We start from the raw sequence: 26,745 nt of genomic DNA on the forward strand, positions 1-26,745 counted from the left end.
TACAGGGAGCATACAGACAGAAGAAGTGGATTGAGTCAGAGAGAGGTGCCGGGTTGTCTGAGAGGGGTGTGGGGGGGCTCTTAGCATTCTCTTTGTTTACCTGGGAGAGAGAGCATGTGTTCCCCTTCCCCCTTTCCTGCTTCATCCAGGTGCAAATCGAACCAGGGAACTCAGAGATGGATCTATTGTTTGTCTGGGTGGGTCTCACTTTTGGAGGCTGACCCCCACCCACTTATTCAAAATGTGACCACTGCTATAAAGAACCATACTGAAGTGTATCTAACTGTGTGTGCCACTCCAGGCCGTTGGGCTGTGGAGATGGTTGGCTGTTCTATACTGTCTGTACTGTCTGAATAAACTGGAAGCAAAGATACCTCACTAACTAGTGATGACTCCTTCATTCTACAACCATTCATTCTCATCTCTGGGACAACAAACTTATCTGCAATATGGCGTTGTTGGCAACTATAAAAGCAATAGAAACCTTTAAGTCTGTGGTCAGATACCACATTATGGCGTTAAAGTCGGCAGTCGCGTTGGTTTGTTTTTTTGGAGGCGCAAGTCTCCAGGGATACTGAGCCAGGCGTCGAAAGAACGTGCGGCGGGACATCGGGACGACATGACGACAACTTTTCGAGAATCTACAAGGAGAGAATCTCATGGCCGGATCTAGGACGGCTGGACGACTCATCTGGCTGCGCAACATATCTTCTGCGATCGCTAGAAGGGCGCGCTGCGGTGCAGACGGCAGAGCAGAGAAATTGGTGTGTCGAATTTCTTCGTGGCGGGTATGTTGTGAGGAGAGGACAGCGGGTGCCGGCAGAGTGGAGGACTTGCGATGGAGGGGTTCTTCGTGAAGAGTGTGGTAACACATCTTCAGCGATCGCGAGTGGAGCGCTCTGTTGTTAAAATGCAGCTATCTGTTGACAATCTGGGTACGGCGCTGGAGCACGGCCGGGGTGAGAAGATGACATTGGGGGGACTGCGGGAGTGACGTTATCGAGCGGGACGCTGCGCATATGGGACCTGGGGTTACATTTTTGTGATATGGGTGATTTAAACTATGGGGCTATGGCTGCCATGGAGAAGTGCTGTGAGGGTGTTTTTACACTTTCTGGTCTCTGGGGTTAAATGTGGATTTTTTTATTTTTCGTTGTGCTGAGAAGACCGGGCGAATCCCGTGACGAGGTACATGGAGCCGGGACATTCCCGTGGATGTGTTTGAGGGCGTATCCCTTATGTTTTATGTATAACATTTTTCCCAGAGTTTAAAGGCTAACAGAGGGATCCTGCACGCTGATTGGTTGGAGTTGATAATTGTAAAATGTTGACACCTCTGGAAATGTTCCAAAATGTACTAACTTAGGAGCAAAAAGCAGGAGCAAAAAGAGCTTACTTTACTGGGTTTTGGGACCTTTCCTCGGGGTGTTTGAGTTTTCTGTCTATTTGATGTAATTCACCGTGTCGCTGTACTATGTAATCTTGGTTTTTGTATGTACATTGTTCTGTGTGATGTTGTTTGCTGTTTTAGTTTTCCTGAATGTTTACTTTTTTTCCTGGTTGGTGTTCCGGTCGCTTTTCATGGGGGGCGGATTCTTTGTGTTTCTTTTGAAATATACGTGTTTGTGAGAGACGTTTAATGTCTCTCATGGGGGGAATGTAGTATATTTGATAACATAACATACATATTTATTAGTATTATTTAACTACACAAGTCTACAGGGAGCATACAGACAGAAGAAGTGGATTGAGTCAGAGAGAGGTGCCGGGTTGTCTGAGAGGGGTGTGGGGGGGCTCTTAGCATTCTCTTTGTTTACCTGGGAGAGAGAGCATGTGTTCCCCTTCCCCCTTTCCTGCTTCATCCAGGTGCAAATCGAACCAGGGAACTCAGAGATGGATCTATTGTTTGTCTGGGTGGGTCTCACTTTTGGAGGCTGACCCCCACCCACTTATTCAAAATGTGACCACTGCTATAAAGAACCATACTGAAGTGTATCTAACTGTGTGTGCCACTCCAGGCCGTTGGGCTGTGGAGATGGTTGGCTGTTCTATACTGTCTGTACTGTCTGAATAAACTGGAAGCAAAGATACCTCACTAACTAGTGATGACTCCTTCATTCTACAACCATTCATTCTCATCTCTGGGACAACAAACTTATCTGCAATATGGCGTTGTTGGCAACTATAAAAGCAATAGAAACCTTTAAGTCTGTGGTCAGATACCACACTTGAGACCCAAAAGAGCTATCTAGTGAAGATAGCAGATCTGCAACGGGTCGCGGTTGTGAACACGTTGTGAGCTTGTAGATCTGCTATTTTCACAATTTCTTTTGTTATTTTCTATTTTTATTCTTTTAATTCATGCAATATTTTGAATTTTTATGTATGCAACTTTCGAATTTTTTATTTTTATTTCCGATTGTTATTTGCTTAAATCTTTAAACAATAATTGTAACAAAAATAGCAAGAAACAAAAAAGAAAGGGATATTTACTTGCGACCCATAAAAATGGATCGCAACCCACTGTTGACTAATCAAGGGTGTAAAATGACCCGCCTTTACTTAATTTAGCAACCTGTCATTTATCATAAACTTGGTGAATATGTGCTTTAATTTATTTTTCTTTTTTTTGGTCATCTTCACAGTGCAGCAAGAGATCATAAGAAAGTAGCATAATCTGCACGCACAGACACGCACACACTCACACAGTCCAAATGTCACAGCCCCTCCTCACCCACAGCGCTGCTCTCGCTCTCACGCTTGTAGTTTGTGGGTGGTTAACTTTCTAAAGATGACAAGTGGTTGCATTCCTTCTTTTCTCTATCTCTCCCTACCGTTATCTGGCTTTCCACCAAGACCTATGCTGCAGAGTACAGAGCAGTGACAACCAAGGGTGGTGTGAGTGTGTGTGTGTGTGTGTGTGTGTGTGTGTGTGTGTGTGTGTGTGTGTGTGTGTGTGTGTGTGTGTGCAACCCGATCTCCAGAGATTACCGTAACATTGTACGGAACGAGTGCACTTCATTCCGTGGATAGCCGCCTCGGAACCCCCAAATTGCGTGCATATGTACGGCGCTCCCTTTGTGACAAAACCATTTCGGAGGCGCGCAGTCACAGGCGAACTGTCACCCCGTGAAGGACCACCGAGGGAGCTAAGGCGACCGAGTTGCCGTCCTGAACGGTGTGACGTTCGCCTGTGCCTACTCAGCGCCGTTTGAGTTATGTACCGATAGGCACAGAATCGTAAATTTTGTTGTGGGGACTGCTCTGCTTCCGGGTTTTTCCGGGTTGCGACTGGTTACGCCCACCGTGGGACTCGCCGTACATATGCACGCAATTTCTGGGTTTCTAGGCGACTATCCACGGAATGAAGTGCACTCGTTCCGTGCAATGTTACGGTAATCTCTGGAGATCAGGCTGGTGTGTGTGTGTGTGTGTGTGTGTGTGTGTGTGTGTGTGTGTGTGTGTGTGTGTGTGCACACGTGCGTGTGGTAGGCAGACAGACAGGCAACAAGCCTTTAGTGACCTTTTTTCTTCTTTCTTTTTTACAATCAATGTTTTGTTTTAACCAAAAACATATCACTTGCACTACGTGTGAGTCCTTCAGTGTGTCAGTAGGCCTACTGTGTGAGTATGTGTTTCCTTTTTGCTCTGATCTCTGTGGTATCTGTGGTATGCCGTAGAGAGTCAATTATTAACTTGATATAAACAAGGTACAGGAAATGTGACGAACAAAGGTCAGATAAAGGAGTAGGTGTGGCCTAGGAACAGCAGGAGAGTAAACACATTTTGTTCAGACTCCATTTTGAGCAAAGCAGGACCGAAGCATAAAGATTGTTTGGGTAAGAGTGTTTTACTCTGTATATGTAAGAGATAATGAAGTGAGCAGTGTGAGCTGAGCAGTGAGCTGGTCATTACTGACAAATAACAACACAATTATTGTATTGATTTAGCAGAGAACATAGTACTCTACTGTTTAACTGTAAAATGACATTTGTGCTTGTTTACCTGGCCTCCATGTTGGATACAGCAAAAAACAAGCACGACAGATTGATATGAGTCAGGTGCAGTCTTCTGCACTCTGTCCAGCCACAACAGTCTGTTCTTCATAGTAGCTCGCTATATGTTTAGGGTAGTGCTGTGTGTTGAGGGTGCAGTCCTAAACACACAAATAATATATACACACACACACACACACACACACACACACACACACACACACACACACACACACACACACACACACACACACACACACACACACGCACGCACACGGTTGTCACTGCTCTGTACTCTGCAGCATAGGTCTTGCTGGAAAGCAACGGTAGGGAGAGATAGAGAAAAGAGGGAATGCAACCACTTGTCATCTTTAGAAAGTTAACCACCCACAAACTACAAGCGTGAGAGCGAGAGCAGCGCTGTGGGAGGGGAGGGGATGTGACATTTGGACAACTGTGTGTGTGTGCGTGCGTGCGTGCGTGCGTGCGTGCGTGCGTGCGTGCGAGCGAGCGAGCGAGTTCCATTGACCCTGAGGTATTTTTACCGCATGTCCACTCGCCGCATTGTTACTGATTATGTCGGCAACTTATTTGTTATATATACACACATGCATTGCATATATATACTGTATGGGAACACAATTGGCCCGTGTTCAGGGGAGGGTACGTACTCCTACGGGCGACACCTATAGGCAGGGAGTGTAACCACTTGTCATCTTTAGAAAGTTAACCACCCACAAACTACAAGCGTGAGAGCGAGAGCAGCGCTGTGGGAGGGGAGGGGATGTGACATTTGGACAATTGTGTGTGTGTGTGTGTGTGTGTGCGTGCGTGCGTGCGTGCGTGCGTGCGTGCGTGCGTGCGTGCGTGCGAGCGAGCGAGCGAGCGAGAGTTCCATGGACCCTGAGGTATTTTTACCGCATGTCCACTCGCCGCATTGTTACTGATTATGTCGGCAACTTATTTGTTATATATACACACATGCATTGCATATATATACTGTATGGGAACACAATTGGCCCGTGTTCAGGGGAGGGTACGTACTCCTACACCTATAGGCAGGGAGTGTTGGGCAGGAGGAGTAGGATGAAGGCTCTACGTCCTCTCGATGTCACAGCAGTCACAGTGACAACACAGAAATGTGTCTAGGGAGGAATTCATTGGCATAACGACTAGCCTACATTGGGTAGGCAAAGGGGGTAAAAAAAGAATTGGCTACTCTAAATTAAAAACATGAATAAAATAGATAAAGTTAACAGCACACATTGCTATTATTATTAGGGCAATTTTATTTGTTTAGCACATTTAGACAACAATGCAATTCAATGTGCTTTACACAGAACATCACGCAAAGGAAGACAATAATACAATTATAAAATGACATCAGGATGCATAAAACAAAAGAGGTAAAAATGTATAGATAGATACAGTTACAGTGCATAGGAGGAAAGAAAAGAGAAAAAATAACTGTTTTTTTTTGTCTTTGTAGTTCTCCGGGCCTGTCTGTGTACAAGTCTATGGGCCTACATTATCTTGCCTTTGGTGAGTGTTCGGCTCATGTGAATGCAGCCTAGTAATATGTATGCATTTTATTATTATTAACTATTTCACTTAGCTAAGATATTTTAGTTAGTGACTAGTTGACTAAATTGAATTAATATAGCATGAGAAATATGCAACTAAACATAAAGGATGATTTTTGATTAAAGATGGAGTGCCATGATATTTTTCAACCCTAAAACCTGATCATAAGGTATTATTATTATGTAAGGATTAAAAAAAAAAAAAAAAAGTGTACAGTAAGTGTTAAAATGTTGTTTTTATGTAGACACACCCACCAGTTCATTAAGTATACCTGGTTTCACTTAGCACCACCCATCTAATCCAGTCCCTCCGCCTCCTCCTATAAGACCACCCACCTTTCCTAGTCCTTCCCCCCTAAAGGACTGCCCATGGTTCTGCCCATTTGTTTACAAAATGGCAGGAGGACAAATTGGACAAATACAGCCATATATGTTTGAACCTGAATCTGGTTCAGATGAAGATGAGGAGGAAGAAGAACTACTCCATAACCGGAAAGCCTCATCAACCCTTTGCTCAAATCCCAAATGCTCATGTGTGCAACGGATAAATAAAAGGCTTGAAAGGACAACTTTGTTTTTTTACAACCAAGGTTTATATTTTAGCTTGTAATTAAAGTAAATAAAAGATGAGTGTTATTTCTTTTTCATTTACTGCTTTCTATAGTTTTAGCAATTTTCGCGATATTTTTTACAGTGGGCGGGGGCATTCTGTCCGGTGGCTAAATATGCCTTTTTTACACAATAAAAAAGGTACAGTGGTCTTTGATGGCCAGATGTGATTATTATTGGGGGCTAGAAGAGCTACTGTAAATAATAATAAAGAAAACGCCGGGTTATTGTGTAAAAAAAATATATATTTAGCCACCGGACAGAATGCCTCCCCCACTGTAAAAAAGATGGCAAAAATTGCTAAAACTATAGAAAGCAGTAAATTTAAACATTTTAACACTCATCTTTTATTTACTTTAATTACAATCTAAAACATAAACCTTGGTTGTAAAAAACTAAAGTTGTCCTAATAAACAGAACCATCAGTTGTCATACATTCTTACAGATGTGCCATGGTGATGTTCAATATCCTGTGATCCAAGTAGAACTTTATCTACAATGACTATGGTATCCATTACATCAGTGACGTTTATAGCATCACTGCACACATTTTACTATCATTACAATGCATTTGTATTCCTTCAACCTGACATTCCCATTTAAATGGGCTATGTATTCTTTCCATACATCCCCTTACTAGAAAATGGAAATATAAGCTACAGTATATTACAGTAGGCATATGCATATAAAACGTCTAACTAGATGATCTCATAATGTATTCAGAGCCATTTCCACCTTGATAATACACTTCTGTTTGCAGAGGCACAGATAATTCGTCTCTTTTTTATTATATTGACAAACAATCACGCTATGTATCTAATCCAACTGAACTAGCTCTAGCGACCCTAACGTTGGCTGAGACTGTATGACTCGAGTTGGTCCCGCCCGCGTCGGTATGTTCTGCCGATTTAATGTAAATGTTTTACCTTCTGAACATCGTATGAAAAATCTAAAGCTAGGCGCCGTAACCTACATATGCCTGTTGTTCCGACGGCGTGAAACAACGCATCGATGGGCTCAAACAACCGTTTAAAACCTTAGTTTGTTGGCAGCCTGCGTTGAATTAACATGGAGGCTCGTCCCTGATCTAACTCTACGCCATGTTAAACGGCGATGCGCGTTCACGACCAGCACTGTCTCTGCACGTTGAATTCAACGCAGAGTCGCAGACCGGCACAAAACCACGATTTACTCATTAATTTCTTCACACCGTCGTAACAACAGACGACTGTAGGTTACCGCGACTACCGTTACATTTTCCATACGATGTTCAGAAGCGATCTTATTGACGCTGAACTAAATCCCACAACTAAACGGTGGGGGAGGTCACAGACACAAGGCTATGTCAAACCGATTCATGCTCCTAAATCATTTTATTGGGGCTGGCGGATGTTTTAATTTACCGGTAACGCTCCTGAGGTGCTGCTTTCTGTGTCTCCAGGATAAATCGTCGGAATATAACCTGGCTTCAGTACTTTCCTGTTTGCAATCCCATATTGACTTGCACTAAATTGGTGAAGCAGTCATCAACAAAATGGGAACTACACACCCGAAGCCTGGTAGAGGGGGCTGAGGGAATAATCCTGTCTTTATAAATGAAATTAAGCCATTGATCACGTTTGTCCGTGTCAATGGGCAAAGTGTGAAACAACTGTTTGATAGCTGTCACACAGCAGTTAGGCGCAGAACAACCTGCCATGGTCACACACGTGTGTTTGAGGCAGCTCCGCCCACAAAAGGTTGTAGTATAAATGACAATGATAATGAGGGGAGGTGCGGTGGGTGGGTATGGGCATTGTTACGTCAGTATGTCGCTGTTTTTGGATTGGCACGTTTGACTCTCAAGGTTTCAGCCTCCAGGAAAAAACTCCAAATAGTCAGAGAAGACATGAAACACCTTAAAACCACCAGCGGGGGCCTTAATGAAGTTCTATCAACCTCATAGACACATGAAAAACAGAAAAAGTGCAAAAACATGGCACCACCTCTTTAAAGAAGGAAAAAATATGTTATTCCAATGTAAGACCATGTGGACATTAATCATGTATATCACAAATGATGAGGTACATATAGCCTAAAGTAATAACAAGGTAAACCTATGTATGTGCTTACAGATGTAACGAGCATTAAGATGAAAAGATGAATCAGTCTGTGGAGAGAGAGGAAGAGGGAGATATCAAAGACCACTTCTACCAACCAGAGTCTCCAGCAACCAGCTGTGTGTCTATAAATAGTATGGGTGATCCTCCTTACTTCAGTAATGAACCAGGACCTCCACACACAAAGTATGTGAATCCTCCTAATACAATACACACAACAAGTATAATGTAGGGGTGCAACGATTTTCCAAATCCACCTTTCAGTTCAACCTCAATTTAATTAATGAATTAATTAAGTATTATTAAAAAAAACAGGAAGAAGACATTCTGGGCGCCCACTCCTTTCTCAGGATGGCTCTGTAGCTGCCTGCCTAAATCACAACTTCAGCCTAACCTGACTCAGCCAGATGGGGGCGGTATTGAGTTTCACAATACACCCTGCATCTGGGATCGCTCAGGGAGTGGAGCTACCCGGTCGCTGCGTGTACGAACCATTCAGCGGCTGCTAGGGGCGGGATCATCCAATCACCTGCCAAGTAGCTTGAAAAAATTAATCGCTGTCTTGCATCGATTCTGTTACCGGAGTCTCAGATGGAAGTAGGCTGTGAAACAAAATGTGTGTCGCAAGCTTCTTCCATTTGGCAAAGTCCAGGCCTGATCTGGGTCAAATATTGAGCAAAAATAGCACATCTACAAGCTCACAATGCAATGCATTGTTGTAACAAAAATATTGTGTATAGATCATCATATCAATAATCCAACTTCCACAATCTTAATGAGTTTACTTTAACTTAACCAGGGATTTCACGCTTTCATTTCCTGAGGTAGTTCTGTTTAGTGATGTCATGCATGTGGCAGCATGAGCTGTGATTGGTCAACATTTGAGGAGGCAGACTTACATACCATGCTGTAAATAATTATTAGGAATATCTATGCAACTAACTGACCTTTTCCTTCATAATTGTCGAAACATTTTTGTGATTCCACCAGGGACCAGGGACCATCACCCGGGATGTCTATGAAGAGTGACTGTGCGAAGAAGGTACATTTATTTAGTAATGTGGCTATAAAACAGTAATTATTACTTCCTAACACATTACTTCAACCTGTTGCGCCCGTGTGTGCCCGTGTGTGTGTGGGCGTGGCTCTGCTATGCGCGCCTCGACTTTATGTCTTCATCAACCCAAGGCATCGTCAAAACGCTCGCCCAGTCGCCCCGGGGAAAATCCGGCGGTATTCACCTGGTGTTCCTAAACGTAACCTCAGTAAACTATGCCAAAACTTAACCTTATTCCTAAACTTAACCTCAGTGAAACTATGGCTAACCCTAAACTTATTTCTAACCTTATCCTCTGTAAAACAAATACAAGAATACAAGAACTGCTGGTCCCCCAAAAAAATGGGGGTGAGCGTGTTTTGGGGCGAGTACTCCGGTTACCAATACAACCCCTCACCCTGGCCGGCTCATCTTCTAACAGCATACATTTCCTTTGCAAATGAGGGGATAAATACATATAATGCTCCCCCCCCCCTCAAAGAGCATATTTGAGTACCTTTAGGAGTCAATGACAGATTTTTTGGTTATAGAGCAGGGGTTCTCTCGCCACGGTCAGCGTTGCATGTCCTGTGATTATAAGCGACATTGCCCTTGTTTTTCTGTGAAGGTGCTTGTAAAGACTGGTGGTTGTGGTTCGTCCCTGTTTCCAAAACGTTATTGATATTTAGTATGAGTTATTGGTTGATATATTGATATATTTCACACACACTCTCATTGGATTAATATCCAGTTCATTCTTGTTTCAAATCTTTAGCAAGTTTTGTGTTCGTCACTCTCCGCCCACACAAACACAGCTGTTTTTGTAATGTAATTTAAACCACTTAATGACCGTTTTACAACTCACGAGTTCTGTCCCTTTCTGCTGGAACTGGACACATGTTAGGGGATTATGTTAAGCCTTTATGTGTAGTGTTGTGCTGTACTCTCTTCAGTTATGTTCTTGGTTTATTCTTTACAGATGAACAGCCGCAGCAGACATGTCTATCTAGGGAAACGGACACGTTTCGGCGCGTCGGCCTTCCTCAGCGTTTCAAACTAGAATACATCAAACAGGAAGTGACATATATAGCTATGCGATAGTGTACAGCTGATTCTCATTGGTGAATATAATTCACTTACAATTCATCATACTATAGACTATACTATAGACTTCTCATCTTTATTTCTAATATCAGAAATAAAGATGAGAAGTCTCCAGTTGCCAGGCACTATAATATGGTTAAACATGACATATGTACACTGAGATTTCAAGGTTTAGAAGTAGTCAACCCACTGAGAAGAGGTGGGGACGGAGACCCGGTTCTATTACAAAGGGAAGCTTACTGGATCCATACATTAAATACAGAGTTCCCAAAGGGATTGAATGAAGAATTATTATTGCATTGTTTTCTATTAAATGTTTTCTATGAATCGTTTGTTCTGGTTGTGGTGTTTGTGGAAAATTTAAGAATATTTTAACAAAATAAATACTAGGCTATGTTCAATGCTTAATGTAAACATTAATAGTATGATGAAATTTAAGTGAATTATATTCACCAATGAGAATCAGCTGTACACTATCGCATAGCTATATATGTCACTTCCTGTTTGATGTATTCTAGTTTGAAACGCCGAGGAAGGCCGACGTGCCGAAACTCGTCCGTTTCCCTAGATAGACATGTCTGCTGCGGCTGTTCGTCTGTAAAGAATAAACCAAGAACATAACTGAAGAGAGTGCGGATGTTCCTTTATTATATGTATTCTCAAGAATCTGCACCCAGTTAATCCAAGAGACTACTCCTCAAGACTCCCCTTGAGTAGAGCACGCCTTCTCCTGACGGTATTATCCGGTAGGAGAGCTGCCTTCATAGTGTTGTGCTGTGTCAGGGGTGTTCATTTGGTGACTTGTTTTTTGTAAGACCTTGACTGTATTGGGTGTTTGTTTTCACTACACCCCCCCCCCCCCCCCCCACACACACCTTTTATCCTCAGTGTTGGGTCACTTTGTGTGGCTAGCCATGATGACTAAAGCCTAGAGTCATCATGCATGATGCATACTGTAGGTGTTATGCGTCATCATGCATGATGCATAGTCAAGGCTCAAGCATGTTGTATGTGACGTGTAACACCATAGTAAATTATAAAGCGTTGTGTTGTTGCAATGCTGTATTTAACAAATGGCTGCCACTAACCTGTGCTACTCATACACAGAGTTGGTGGTGTCTAGCATCAAACACATGTCAGAACCTGGTGGTCCCAAGGCGAGGGCTCTATCGACTGAGCTACTAGGACACATAATTTGGGGGATAATTCACTGAATAAAATTACAAAAGGATATTTTGGAAGGCCTACATCAGTTTAGTAATTTATTGCATTAAAAAATAATTCAAAGACCTTCCTCAGGCAGGTCTTTTGACCGAAACGTTGCAAATTTAAGTGTTTCTTTATTGAGCAAGCGAAGACAGTGTGCGGGTGTCTCCTTCCCCTTAAATATAACTGGACTTGACATAGTAATTTTCCCTAATGTTTCACCGAAATGAAATGTCACAATAGTGCCGTTATTTCACTGATTGAAGCCAATTAATCAGTTTAACATGAGATGAATCGAAATGCTAGCACAATTAATGTCTTATATTTCTGACAACGCAAGTCAAGAAGTCTGTTTCATCAATGCATTCAATAAGCCTACCCTTGTTTAATCCCATCCGTTCAGGATTCCATGTTAGGAAAAACCCTGACCTTGGAGACAGAACTGGGAGACAAGAAGATACAGTGGAAACAAGGCTGCAAGGCTGGCTTTGGTGGCGACAGGAGCCAGGACTACCACGAGTGCACATACAGGTGTGTGGTATTGGGGACTGAGGGTTTACTGTGAGTGTACCTGTACATGTGTGGTAGTGTGGAGGCCCATGCCATATAACTGCTGCAGAGTATAAAAACAAGTCCTCCACTCTAAGCCTAAGACTTCATAAAATTAGGATTAGTGTTCTGGTTTGTTTAAGGATCAACCTAGTCTCGCAAAGTCAGACTTTCAGAGATCTCCGCCAACAGCTATATGCGAGACAGGACCGACCAGGCTAATTTATTTTGCAAGGTCTGAAGCTTATCTTTTCAGGGTGTTCCACTAGTCAACACTACAGTATGTCCAGCTGCCAGGTGCACGTGCGTGCATGCGGGGGTTTTATGACTCTATTGTTAACATTACATCCATGTTCAGAGGAGGTCCCTGGACTGGTATAGCCTACATATTAACTCATCATACTCTAAACAAAAACATACAAAAAACATGGGAAACCGTTTTTAATTCAATCAGGGGATGGTTAAATCTGTCTGTCTAATTATCAAATTTGAATGAACCTACATTGTGCGCCACTGTGCTTAGGGGATTTCCACACCAACCTTAGTCTGTCTGTATGCCAGCTTTTTGTCATACTAATGTCTTGGTGCTCTTGGTAACTGGTCTTTCCAGAAATGATGTTTCATATTGAATGGTTTCTATCCTTATTGTCTCCGCCAGGCCGAAAGGCATGGCGAGAGTATGTTTTACCCCCTGTCCATCCGTCCGTCCGTATGTCCGTCCGTGCCTCTGTCTGCGACCAGCTAATCTCCGGCACCGTTGGCCCGGTCGCTCCGAAACTGTGCACACACACTCCCTGGATCCCAATTCAGAACTTCTGCCCCCACATTTTTCACATGGGACTGTTAAACATCACACAAATTGGTACACAGTATCTTTATAGTCATGTGATCAACACGAATCTGTCCGATTTTCCATATTGCATCCTGATTGGCTAAGGTTGGCTTCCAAAGTTTGCAGGATTGGTCCGTTTTGAAATGCCTCAAATCATGAACGCAGTTTGCGATTTCCGTGACATTTCACGCGCACATTCCCACTAGGCAGAGGAAGAAATGGCACCCTTTTCACATTGGCCTATTATAGCGCCACCAGGAGGCCACAATAACGTACCTGACCTGGCGGAGACCTGTGCTCCGAGGAGCACTTTTTCTAGTTTTATTAGAAGCTATTGGAGGCCAGGAGGGAATTTATGTTTTTATACACTTTCGTTTTTCGTTTTTTTCCCTTTTCCCCTTTTAATGTGTGTCTGAGCTGTCTTTTCTTGTTTGTTTTTTTGTTTTTTAATATTAAAATCAATAAACATAATTTGCACAAAAAAAAATATATATATATAAATGTATAGTTTAAAAAAGTCAAGTGAAGTGGGTAACAGATTGCAATATATATATATATATATATATATATATATATATATATAGTTTTAAAAAGTCAAGTCAAGTGGGTAACAGGTAACAGTTATTCCTCAGTGAATCTGTAATAAAAATCATTACTATTTTCCCCTACAGAATGACAGATGGCAAACTAATACTGGTCTACATCCAGAGTGACAGACCCATCCAGAAAAGCTTCAAGGTCGATAGCGAGTGTCAGTTTGGGAAGGAGAAGGGAGTCGTCTTCCTGGTCATCCATGACAAGTTACAGAAACCTTTCCAGGTAACCAGATAACTTAGAAATGTAGGGTGCCCCGCACAGTGTTTTCCTGGTGGGGGACATCCTTGCCTCGGTCCTTATGTCTGGTGCATAATGTTCTTTCAGACGATAAGTCCAAAACTGTATGTGTTCAATTATTGTGAATGGTCAGAGAGACTGAACTAGTCCTAGAGATGGGTGTTATTTTTAGTTAATGGGATTACCTAAAAAAAAAAAACTAAATTTTTTTTTTCTGCTTTCATAATGTGGTATAGGCAACACCGTTACTAATATACGTTCACCTAACTTTATTTATGCTCAGATTTATTTTAATCCTTATCCACCCAATGTATTCTCAGCACCGTTTTGTGCCGAAGCCCATGTACGAGAAGCTGCTGTCTGCACATGAGTTTCAGAAAAGGTACACAACCGTAGACCTTGCCTGGATGTGTGGAGATCACCTTTGCAACTTTGAGTGAAACCTGGATGGAAACCAATTGAAAGTCCTGGTGATTTTATTTTATTTTCGTCATTTTATTTTGAAGTTTCAGTCTGAATCGGCCTTTGAAAAACCAATGAGTATAAGTTATTCAATAACTTTAAACAATACAAGAAACAGAACATGGGATGGGTTGCTGGCAGTCTGGCTGGAAGTGGAGAGAGAAGCTTATCTACCCCTCCACTGGAAGGCTGGAACCAATTATCTCCTGGGCAGCATAATTAATCAACCATTAACTCTTTAACCACGTCAACCCTATTCAAATATATTCCAAAATATATATGCGAGCTCACAACACATTACATTGTACTTCTTTTCACCTAGTGACATGCCTAAAATGTGGGAAAAAAAGTGCTTAGGTCTCTCCACTGTTAGCTTCCCACCCAGACAGTTGAAGAATTATTGAATAGGGATCTGCTACCAAATCAATTTGAAGTCCTTGATATAAAATAGTTTGAGAACCACTGGTAAAGTCCCATCATCACCCCCACTGTGGATAGCATTCGCATACAAACACACGCTCGCGCCACGCACAAAAATACTCATTGTTTGATTACTTCTGTGCAAGTTGATCTTACTGCATGTTGATACTCATGCTTTTTATCCTGAAATTTTTTGCTCACAATGTTTAATTGCCGTTTTATGTTTGTTTTTGTATTATTTCATTACTATTATTGTTATCTGCTGTGATATAACAGCCTCATCAAATTGCTATTTTCAACCATGTTCCTTATTCCAGTATTCATTATGCACCGTATGTATGCATTTCAATATGCCATGTTGATCTGATTGTATTATTATATATTTTTTCCGTTTTTCTTTCTATACGCTCAATCAATCTCTTTCTGCCTTTCTTGAAACTGCAATGATGGAGTTTGTATGACAAAGCCTTTAAAACTGTGATTTGACAATAACGTTGAGTTGAGATGAGTTGAGTTGAGTTGAACAGGTGAACATTATTTGAGGTTGAGATTGTACATTTCTCCACATATAACATCTTAATTTTAAAGAACAAATCACTATAATTGCGCAGCAAAAGATAACCAGATTAAAATATGTAATAACATCATGTTTTAAGCTGTGTGTGAAATAAAAGTGAATCTTACAGCATTGGTATGTTTATATTCATTGGTGTTTCTGTGGACATTCTGGTGACAAACCAGAATAATGCTATACAAATAATGAATTCATGATGAATTAAGCATTTACTAATGCTTAACTAATGCTTAATAGTGTATAGTTATATAAAGTGACAGAGACAGAGGAATTCTGGATTAACTGGGATTTTCTTTATTGAACGTTTCTTTTTTTTTATCCCACGATTTTTGTAACCCATTTGTTTTCACCCAGTGCCAATTTCCTAAGCTGTAATCCTGGGCGCTACTCTTCCTCTGCCAGCCTGGGGAGAGCAGCAGAGAACATTAATAAACAATACATCAAATGAGTGACCATGTCAGACTGACATGGCCATCTAGTGACCACATTGAATAACACAACAGGTTATGGTTAAACCTACTGCATTTAGGTCAGATTTACTGTACAAAGTAGGTAACAAAAGTTTCAATACAGCAATGTAGAAATTTAACAAGTTTTTAAATATAAGTATATAAATATAAGTATAAAAATAATTTGAAAATAGCAGATCTACAAACTCAACACGTCGCAAAGCAACACGCTGTGAGGTTGTAGATCGTCTATTTTCAAATAGCCAAAGTATAAAGTATATAGGGTTGAAGTGGTTAATGTCTGTTTTTATTTTATAATGTATTTATTAGATCAAAATCTTCAGTAACTACTACTAAAGTTTCCAAATAATTGTAGTGGAGTAAAACCCCCTCCGTAGTGCTTGTGTTCGAGGGTGTGTGTCCCGTTTGAAATCCTTAGCGACATGTGTATGCAGAGGAAAATGGAGTCACTTTGACACCATTAATGTAGATGAGTGCAATGCCATGCCCGCTACTCTTTACTGATGAAACCGTCTGGCGTTTGAGGGCGAGGTTGTTCTCATAACACCAATTTATCAGTGGTCTGGTGGTCAGGTGTGGGGGACTATGTGCTATGCTACAGCATGATGCTTGACCTATAACATCAAAATAAGGCCAGCACTGAGAACGTCAGACGGCATTAATTCGCGAGAGCAAGTGAATCGATTATCAGACTGCAAAAAATAGATACTACACCTGTTACCTTATCTCAGCTTCCTTCCACTCCGGCAATTGAGAGTGATGAGGGAGGGGCGCCCGCTGGCCTAGCGGTCCACTCTAGGTGCACATCACATACGCTGGTCATTGCCCTCCCATTCATTTTGTTCTGATGCCATGCAGGGTTGGCACGAGAGCAGCATCCACGTTCCTGTTAATCCACAGCTTCTGATTAGGAAATGACTGTACTTGAAGCATTGAAGCAGATCTATCCCCACCACTTCTCATAAAATATACTGTAGTTTGAATAGCTGAATGATTGTTTTCCAAGGGTATTTTTGTAGTGATTTTGTAATATTATCTACAATAAGAGTGTATACAAATTAAATCAGTAATGAATAACTAAAAAATGTACAAATAAGTAGCACGCAATAATAAAAAAAAAAGTATAATCAGTAAACAAAACAGTTTTGAGGTGGTGAGATGTGATAAATGGAAGAAGCTTGCGACACACATTTTGTTTCACAGTATTGTGAAACTCAATACCCCCCTCATCTGGCTGAGTCAGGTTAGAGATGTGAGTGTTCCACTGGGCTTCCGAACCACAACTGTTTCCACTGAATGCAGTCATACTTGGCACAAACCACCCTCCTCCATGATGATGGCTGATCTACAGAACATGACAGGAAGTCCGGCTTTCATGTCCAGACCTCCTAAGATACAGAGCAGTCTGGTATCTAGATGCTCACTCAACAGTCAACATGGAGACAGCAACAATCTGCCCTATAATGTGTGAGTAATGTCAGTGTCTGTGTGTGTGTGTGTGTGTGTGTGTTTTGTGTGTTTTGTGTGTTTTGTGTGTGTGTGTGTACATAAATACATGTTGCTCATACAGGATACAGGATAAACACATGCTAAGTCAAAGTGGGGAAAATTGGAATTGGAATACTATCAAATTAAAGCGGATAAATGCTCTTTTCCTGATTGGATGAAATTAGTGACCCACCTGAGAATGTATTTTCTGTTTATTAAAAAGCTAGAAATTACAAACCGCTCACGATAACCCTATCCCTAACCCTAAGGTACATAGAACCCGGTGAACTTCTGTGTGGCATTTGAATGGCCCCGGTCATCTATCTGTGTGTGTGTGTGTGTGTGTGTGTGTGTGTGTGTGTGTGTGTGTGTGTGTGTGTGTGTGTGTGTGTGTGTGTGTGTGTGTGTGTGTGTGTGTGTGTGTGTGTGTGTGTGTGTGTGTGTGTGTGTGTACGTACGTGTGTACGTGTGTGTGTGTGTGTGTGTACGTACTCACCAAAGACCTGAGGCAGCTTGATGTCTCTCATCTTATTTGCCCGGTTTTTCCCCTGTGCCCAGGGCTTGATTTTTGGGGAGGTGGTCAGTGAAAAGACGTTGAACGTCTTTGTCGCTCCTCGGGATGATACCATCTAGATGTGTAAGACAAAACACCAGCCGAAACCAGCCCACATTAACCATTACATAACTTATACACAAAATGACAGAATCAGATTAAATGACATCTCTACATAATGTGTGGGAAAGTGAATAGAACTAGATAATACCTTTACAGGGGTCCCTTTTTTTTGGGGGGTGGGGGCAGCAGAGTCCTGCTCTGGTCCTGGGTCCTGGGTGGGGGCAGCAGAGTCATGTGGTCGTCCTGGGTCCTGGGTGGGGGCAGCAGAGTCCTGCGGTGGTCCTGGGTGGGGGGCAGCAGAGCCCTGCGGTGGTCCTGGGTCCGGGGTGGGGGCAGCAGAGTCCACCATGTCCTGGTCAGGACTGGAGTCCTGGTGGTCTGGACTCTGATACGGAGAGGTAAGTTACAGTTAAATACCCTAGACTCAGCTGGGAAATGTAGTCGCCACAGATGTGTACACTAATAGGAGTTGCGACTGTACACTGTACATGCTGCATAGAAACTATGAGAAGTGAATGGTGACGAGTTCACGGCACTAGTTTCTACACGGTTCATAGTTTTTTTTTCTTTTTCTTTTCTATTGAGCATTGCCTGCCGTGTAAATGTTGTAATTGATTGGTGATGTATATAAAGCAACTTGACAAATAAGGGCCCTATAAGGGCTGTATTTTGCAGGGCTTCTTATGCCTTATGACTAAACTTATTAGCCATGTTTTATTATTTTGAAAGACATTTCAAGATAGTTAAAATAGCCGATCTACAGCGACACGTTGTGAGCTTGCAGATCGGCTATTTTAACTATCTTGATAGTTGTTAGGTAATGTATACAATACAATTTGACAGAAATGACTGACTACATGAATGCCTCACCTCTAGTGGTTGGTTGGGCAGGCGTAGGGAGGCAGCCTTCCTCTGAGCCCAGAGGTCCATCTTGGTGGTCCTGAGGCTTTCTTTTAACCGCCGGCAGTCCCTCCGGAGAGCCTGAAGTTCCTTCTCTTTTGTCTTGCACTCCTGGCAGGGAGTGCAAGATGTGGCCTCGTCCAAATCAACCCTCATATCATCATGCTGTGTGAAAGAGAGGAAACATGATCAGCATGCACAATAGGAGCACTATAGACTAGGGAATCGAACGGAGAACGAGGTTGAGGATGAAGACATTAATAAGGAGAGGGAGGGGGAAGCCCAACATTATTGTACAGTGGTGGAAAAGTACTCAAATGTTTTACTAAAGTAAAAGTACCAATACCACATTATAAAACTACTGTTACAAGTAAAACGCCTGTGTTGAAATGTCACTTGAGTAAAAGTTCAAACGTACTGGCCTCAAAATATACTTAAAGTACAAAAGTAAAAGTACTAATATGTTTGAAAACAGCAGATCTACATTGCGATGCGTTGTGAGCTTGCAGATTGGCTATTTTCAAATAGCCTATATATAAAATGGTGGTTAATGTTTTATAATGTAATACATTTATATCTGCAAAGTAACTAGTAACTGAAGTTTTCAAATAAATGTGAAGTAAAAGTACAATATTTGGATCTGAGATTTAGTGGAGTAGAAGTAAAAGTATTGGAAATTGGAAATTCTCAAGTAAAGTAGAAATGCCTCAAAATTGTACTTAAGTAAATGTAGTTAGTTACTTTACACCACTGATATTGTACATACGTTGAGAGATATTGACGTCAATGGGACCTCAGGGTTGGTGGCTCTGAGCTCCTCAAGCAGACGTGTTGCTACCCGAAACCTGGTCTGCTGTTTCAGGGCCTCAAAATCCTCTCTGCGGTCCTTATGGACCCTCTCCAGGTGGCGTTCTAGAAATTTTCCCCCCACACCGCACAGAGGGCAATCACAGCGCCTTATGAAGGTAATTCTGTTGGCGAAGTTCATAAAAATCCTCCGCTCCTGCACATTATACATGAAATGAAGTTCTTTCAGGTGGCCTGGAAATGACTTCCTGGTGTAATTTCCACCACATATCGTGCAGGACGGCATTCTAAATATTAAAAGAGATAGGGGGAGAAAGAATTTGAGAGAAAAATAAAAATCATTATTGAATTTAATTATTGGGATTTAAGTACATTGGTATTTTATATATACACATATATACACACACACACATATAAATATATATCATATATATCTCGAAGTTTCTTCAATAATATTTTTATCATAGAGCAGTGGTTCTCAAAGTGTGGTCTGGGGACCCCCAGGGGTCCTTGAGGGAGTTCCAGGGGGTCCACAGCAAACGAGGAACAGTTTAATCACTTTAAAGGAGAATTTTGGACTAAAGTTTTCTTACCTTTTCTATGACGTTATGATATCTTAGGATGAATGGTACAGTAGAAAAATGTCATAACTCCACCCCTAAGCCGCCACAGCTTAAAAGGTGCGCGGATAGGCCTTAGGTTAGATCACATATTTTAATAGCTTTTTTTAAATATTTTTTTGGTGAGATCTGACGTTCATAGTGACAGAACACTGTCCCAAAAAAAAAAAAAAAAAAAAGAGAAGTCTCGCTAGACGAGATTGAAATCTCGAGATTGAAAACTCGTCTAGCGAGACTGTTTTTTTTTTGTTTTTTTTATTGGTTGCATAGTGTTCTGTCACTATGAACGTCAGATCTCACAAAAAAAAAAAAAAAAAAGCTGTTAAAATATGTGATCTAACCTAAGGCCTATCCGCGCACCTTTTAAGCTGTGGCGGCTCAGGGGTGGAGTTATGAAATTTTTCTACTGTACCATTCATCCTAAGATATCATAACGTCATAGAAAAGGTAAGAAAACTTTAGTCCAAAATTCTCCTTTAACCCTATTTTATACTTTGTTTGAAAATAGCCGATCTACAAGCTCACAACGCGTCCCATTTTGATATATCTTGAAACATTTTCCCTGGCAGAAAATATTTTCAGGTGGGGGTCTGCAGCCAAATGCATGTCAATTTGGGGGTCCTGGACATGAAAATGTTTGAGACGGTCTGAAATTACAATCTAACCCCCCTTCCTACCTGAAAGTCCCCTATACCCACCCATCATACCCATCCCCATACCCCCCACATAGCCCCCTACACCCCTCCTTGCACCACCATATCACGCACCACACCCCTATTTCCACCCCATTACATACCAAGCAGCTGCTACCTTAAAGACCCTCCATATCCACCCACCAGCTTTCAGTAATACAATGTTTTATATCCTCTACTAACGCTACTCCTGAACATGAAATATGGATAACAATATGGTACAGAAGTACCTCCACAGAACTATTAATTTTAATTTTATGTTTGGAGTCTGGTGTTCCACCATCTTTAGACTTATAGTTTAGGTATTCTTTACTTCATTCTCTCAATTTTATTTCTGTGTGTGATTTCCTGTGATTTCTGTGTGCAGCAATCGCACACAGGTGTGACTGCAGGCAGAGCCATGCAGTCATGCCTTATATGGGAATTGGTGGGGTGGCTCCCTATGGTAATTAGGATGAACTGGCACACCCTTTCAAGTTATGAGGATTGGGATTCATCATCATCATCAAGAACATATTTACGAACAATTCTGCCTTTTAAGAACGTTTCATGAATCTGACTCAACTTCTCTTAGGAATTCACTTAGGAAGAAATGTAAGAGGAAACATTAGGAACTTATTACTGAATGAGGCCCATTGTGATAAAACCTCCTATCTGCTTCAGTGCCAGATATTTTTTTTTGTTTTTTTTTCAAAAAGGTTACTCCAGTTAGAAGCCATTGTGTAATTAATCGTACAATGTTTGACACACCTGTACCTAGCTAATGCCCTTAACATGTCAATACTGTGTTCAATGCATTCACAGAGTTACAAGGTCACATATGAAACAAACATTTCTGGGGTAAAACACTAAGTTAATTGTAAAGGAGTGAAGTTTATTGTTGGTCACCTGTTCTCTTCCACACTATAAAGTTCTGTTGTTGCTCGCTCCAAATGTTGCTCTGCTCCAAATGTTGCTCCACTCTGATGTTGAGAACTGGCAAATGGCTAACAAAGTTGGGCCAATCCATTGGTCTTCAATAGTGGGGTTCCACTTGGAAGGTGCCAAGTACTGTAAAAGATGGGGGGGGGGGATTTGGCACTATATGCTGGTCTTTCTGTTGCATGCCTATTCCATTTCTATTTGTGAAGTGAATCTAAACCCAAAACAGAGTTTAGATTAACATCTATTTAAGTGGAATCTTTAAGCTTGTAGGCTACTATAGCCTTGAAAGCCCTTCCCCCCACACTCTACTGCCACTGAGTCTCTGCCAGGTGAACTAAATTAAGTGGTGTAAAGTAACTAAGTACATTTACTTAAGTACTCTATGGCTCTATTAGGCTGTACTAGTCCCTTGTCAGCCCTGTAGATACTCAGACCATTGGGATTAACCACTGTGTACACGGGCAATAGTTTGTGTGTGCACGACCAATAGTTTTGCATGAACATTTGTAGGCCAAAGTAGACCTTTGTAGACCATAGTACAGATCTGCCTTGTAAAGCCTAATAGCACCTAGTACAGCCTAGCACAGCCTATTAGAGCTTAAAACAGCCTATTAGAGACCAGTAGAGTCTAGTACAGTACAGCCTAGTACACCCAAGACTAGTCTAGTCCAGCCTTTTGGGAGAAGAGACTGTTTTGGGAGAAGAGAGTGTTTTGGGAGAAGAGCCCGTGTACTGTGTACACGGGCAATAGTTTGTGTGTGCACGACCAATAGTTTTGCATGAACATTTGTAGGCCAAAGTAGACCTTTGTAGACCATAGTACAGATCTGCCTTGTACAGCCTAATAGCACCTAGTACAGCCTAGCACAGCCTATTAGAGCTTAAAACAGCCTATTAGAGACCAGTAGAGTCTAGTACAGTACAGCCTAGTACACCCAAGACTAGTCTAGTCCAGCCTTTTGGGAGAAGAGACTGTTTTGGGAGAAGAGACTGTTTTGGGAGAAGAGCCCGTGTACTGTGTACACGGGCAATAGTTTGTGTGTGCACGACCAATAGTTTTGCATTAACATTTGTAGGACAAAGTAGACCTTCGTAGACCATAGTACAGATCTGCCTTGTACAGCCTAATAGCGCCTAGTACAGCCTAGCAGAGCCTACTAGAGCTTAAAACAGCCTATTAGAGACCAGTAGAGTCTAGTACAGTACAGCATAGTACACCCAAGACTAGTCTAGTCCAGCCTTTTGGGAGAAGAGACTAGGGGAGGTTGGTATAGGCTATACTAGCATGGAACAGGCTGGACTAGGCTAGACTAGGTTGTACTAGGCTGTACCAGACTCTAATAGGCTCTATTAGGCTGTACTAGTCCCTTGTCAGCCCTTTATATACTCAGACCATTGGGATTAACCACTGTGTACACGGGCAATAGTTTGTGTGTGCACGACCAATAGTTTTGCGTGAACATGTGTTAGGCCAAAGTAGACCTTTGTAGACCTTAGTACAGATCTGCCTTGTACAACCTAATAGAGCCTAGTACAGCATAGCACAACCTACTAGAGCATAAAACAGCCTATTAGAGACCAGTAGAGTCTAGTACAGTACAGCCTAGTACACCCAAGACTAGTCTAGTCCAGCCTTTTGGGAGAAGAGACTAGGGGAGGGTGGTATAGGCTATACTAGCATGGAACAGGCTGGACTAGGCTAGACTAGGTTGTACTAGGCTGTACCAGACTCTAATAGGCTCTATTAGGCTGTACTAGTCCCTTGTCAGCCCTTTATATACTCAGACCATTGGGCTTAACCACTGTGTAAAGGGGCAATAGTTTGTGTGTGCACGACCAATAGTTTAACATGAACATTTGTAGGCCAAAGTAGACCTTTGTAGACCATAGTACAGATCTTCCTTGTACAGCCTAATAGCGCCTAGTGAAGCCTGGCACAGCCTACTATAGCTTAAAACAGCCTTTTAGAGACCAGTAGAGTCTAGTACAGTACAGCCTAGTACACCCAAGACTAGTCTAGTCCAGCCTTTTGGGAGAAGAGACTAGGGGAGGTTGGTATAGGCTATACTAGCATGGAACAGGCTGGACTAGGCTAGACTATGTTGTACTAGGCTGTACCAGACTCTAATAGGCTCTATTAGGCTGTACTAGTCCCTTGTCAGCCCTGTAGATACTCAGACCATTGGGATTAACCACTGTGTACACGGGCAATAGTTTGTGTGTGCACGACCAATAGTTTTGCATGAACATTTGTAGGACAAAGTAAAGTACTGCCTTCTATAGCCTAATAGAGCCCAGTACAGTCTAACAAAGCCTGCTAGAGATGAAAACAGACTATTAGAGCCCAGCAGAGTGTAGTGCAGTAAAGCCTAATACACCCAGGTCTAGCCTAGTCCAGCCTGGTGGGAGAACAGAATAGGGGAGGGGGTACCAGGCTATGCTAGGACTGATAAGGCTGGACTAGGATAGATTAGGCTGTACTAGGCTGTACTAGACTTTTTTAGGCTCTATTAGGCTATACTAGTCCCTTGTCAGCCCTGTAGATACTCGGACCATTGGGATTAACCACTGTGTACACGGGCAATAGTTTGTGTGTGCACGACCAATAGTTTTGCATTAATATTTGTAGGCCAAAGTAAAGTACTGCCTTCTATAGCCTAATAGAGCCCAGTACAGCCTAGCAAAGCCTGCTAGAGCTGAAAACAGACTATTAGAGCCCAGCAGAGTCTAGTACAGTAAAGCCTAGTACACCCCCGTCTAGCCTAGTCCAGCCTGGTGGGAGAACACAATAGGGGAGGGGGTACCAGGCTCTGCTAGGACTGATAAGGCTGGACTAGGATAGATTAGGCTGTACTAGGCTGTACTAGACTCTAATAGGCTCTATTAGGCTGTACTTGTCCCTTGTCAGCCCTGTAGATACTCAGACCATTGGGATTAACCACTGTGTACACGGGCAATAGTTTGTGTGTGCACGACCAATAGTTTTGCATGAACATTTGTAGGCCAAAGTAGACCTTTGTAGACCATAGTACAGATCTGCCTTGTACAGCCTAATAGCACCTAGTACAGCCTAGCACAGCCTACTAGAGCTTAAAACAGCCTATTAGAGACCAGTAGAGTCTAGTACAGTACAGCCTAGTACACCCAAGACTAGTCTAGTCCAGCCTTTTGGGAGAAGAGACTAGGGGAGGTTGGTATAGGCTATACTAGCATGGAACAGGCTGGATTAGGCTAAACTAGGTTGTACTAGGCTGTACCAGACTCTAATAGGCTCTATTAGGCTGTACTAGTCCCTTGTCAGCACTTTATATACTCAGACCATTGGGATTAACCACTGTGTACACAGGCAATAGTTTGTGTGTGCACGACCAATAGTTTTGCATGAACATTTGTAGGCGAAAGTAGACAGTTGTACACCATAGTACAGATCTGCCTTGTACAGCCTATTAGAGCCTAGTACAGCCTAGCACAGCCTACTAGAGCTTAAAACAGCCTATTAGAGACCAGTAGAGTCTAGTACAGTACAGCCTAGTACACCCAAGACTAGTCTAGTCCAGCCTTTTGGGAGAAGAGACTTCGGGAGGGTGGTATAGGCTATACTAGCATGGAACAGGCTGGACTAGAATAGACTAGGTTGCACTAGGCTGTACCAGACTCTAATAGGCTCTATTAGGCTGTACTAGTCCCTTGTCAGCCCTGTAGATACTCAGACCATTGGGATTAACCACTGTGTACACGGGCAATAGTTTGTGTGTGCACGACCAATAGTTTTGCATTAATATTTGTAGGCCAAAGTAAAGTACTGCCTTCTATAGCCTAATAGAGCCCAGTACAGTCTAACAAAGCCTGCTAGAGCTGAAAACAGACTATTAGAGCCCAGCAGAGTCTAGTACAGTAAAGCCTAGTACACCCCCGTCTAGCCTAGTCCAGCCTGGTGGGAGAACAAAATAGGGGAGGAGGTACCAGGCTCTGCTAGGACTGATAAGGCTGGACTAGGATAGATTAGGCTGTACTAGACTCTAATAGGCTCTATTAGGCTGTACTTGTCCCTTGTCAGCCCTGTAGATACTCAGACCATTGGGATTAACCACTGTGTACACGGGCAATAGTTTGTGTGTGCACGACCAATAGTTTTGCATGAACATTTGTAGGCCAAAGTAGACCTTCGTAGACCATAGTACAGATCTGCCTTGTACAGCCTAATAGCGCCTAGTACAGCCTAGCAGAGCCTACTAGAGCTTAAAACAGCCTATTAGAGACCAGTAGAGTCTAGTACAGTACAGCCTAGTACACCCAAGACTAGTCTAGTCCAGCCTTTTGGGAGAAGAGACTGTTTTGGGAGAAGAGACTGTTTTGGGAGAAGAGCCCGTGTACTGTGTACACGGGCAATAGTTTGTGTGTGCACGACCAATAGTTTTGCATGAACATTTGTAGGCCAAAGTAGACCTTTGTAGACCATAGTACAGATCTGCCTTGTACAGCCTAATAGCACCTAGTACAGCCTAGCACAGCCTACTAGAGCTTAAAACAGCCTATTAGAGACCAGTAGAGTCTAGTACAGTACAGCCTAGTACACCCAAGACTAGTCTAGTCCAGCCTTTTGGGAGAAGAGACTAGGGGAGGTTGGTATAGGCTATACTAGTATGGAACAGGCTGGATTAGGCTAAACTAGGTTGTACTAGGCTGTACCAGACTCTAATAGGCTCTATTAGGCTGTACTAGTCCCTTGTCAGCACTTTATATACTCAGACCATTGGGATTAACCACTGTGTACACAGGCAATAGTTTGTGTGTGCACGACCAATAGTTTTGCATGAACATTTGTAGGCGAAAGTAGACAGTTGTACACCATAGTACAGATCTGCCTTGTACAGCCTATTAGAGCCTAGTACAGCCTAGCACAGCCTACTAGAGCTTAAAACAGC

The 26,745-nt window shown here is 42.3% G+C and overlaps 1 protein-coding gene across 1 annotated transcript; it reads left to right on the forward strand.

Moving 5' to 3' along the window:
• The first annotated feature begins 3,817 nt into the window (after positions 1-3,817).
• On the forward strand, positions 3,818-15,308 carry LOC308105427 (uncharacterized protein). Its single transcript, XM_080456146.1, has 7 exons — positions 3,818-3,839; positions 5,485-5,537; positions 8,302-8,472; positions 9,277-9,328; positions 12,036-12,163; positions 13,685-13,832; positions 14,168-15,308. Exons 3-7 carry the CDS (start codon positions 8,327-8,329, stop codon positions 14,285-14,287), a joined length of 594 nt encoding a protein of 197 aa, XP_080312272.1. The 5' UTR covers positions 3,818-3,839; positions 5,485-5,537; positions 8,302-8,326; the 3' UTR covers positions 14,288-15,308.
• The last annotated feature ends 11,437 nt before the right edge of the window (positions 15,309-26,745 follow it).

Source organism: Gymnoscopelus braueri (genome assembly GCF_963280865.1).
Source record: "Gymnoscopelus braueri genome assembly, chromosome: 2".
Taxonomy (NCBI): Eukaryota; Metazoa; Chordata; class Actinopteri; order Myctophiformes; family Myctophidae; genus Gymnoscopelus; species Gymnoscopelus braueri.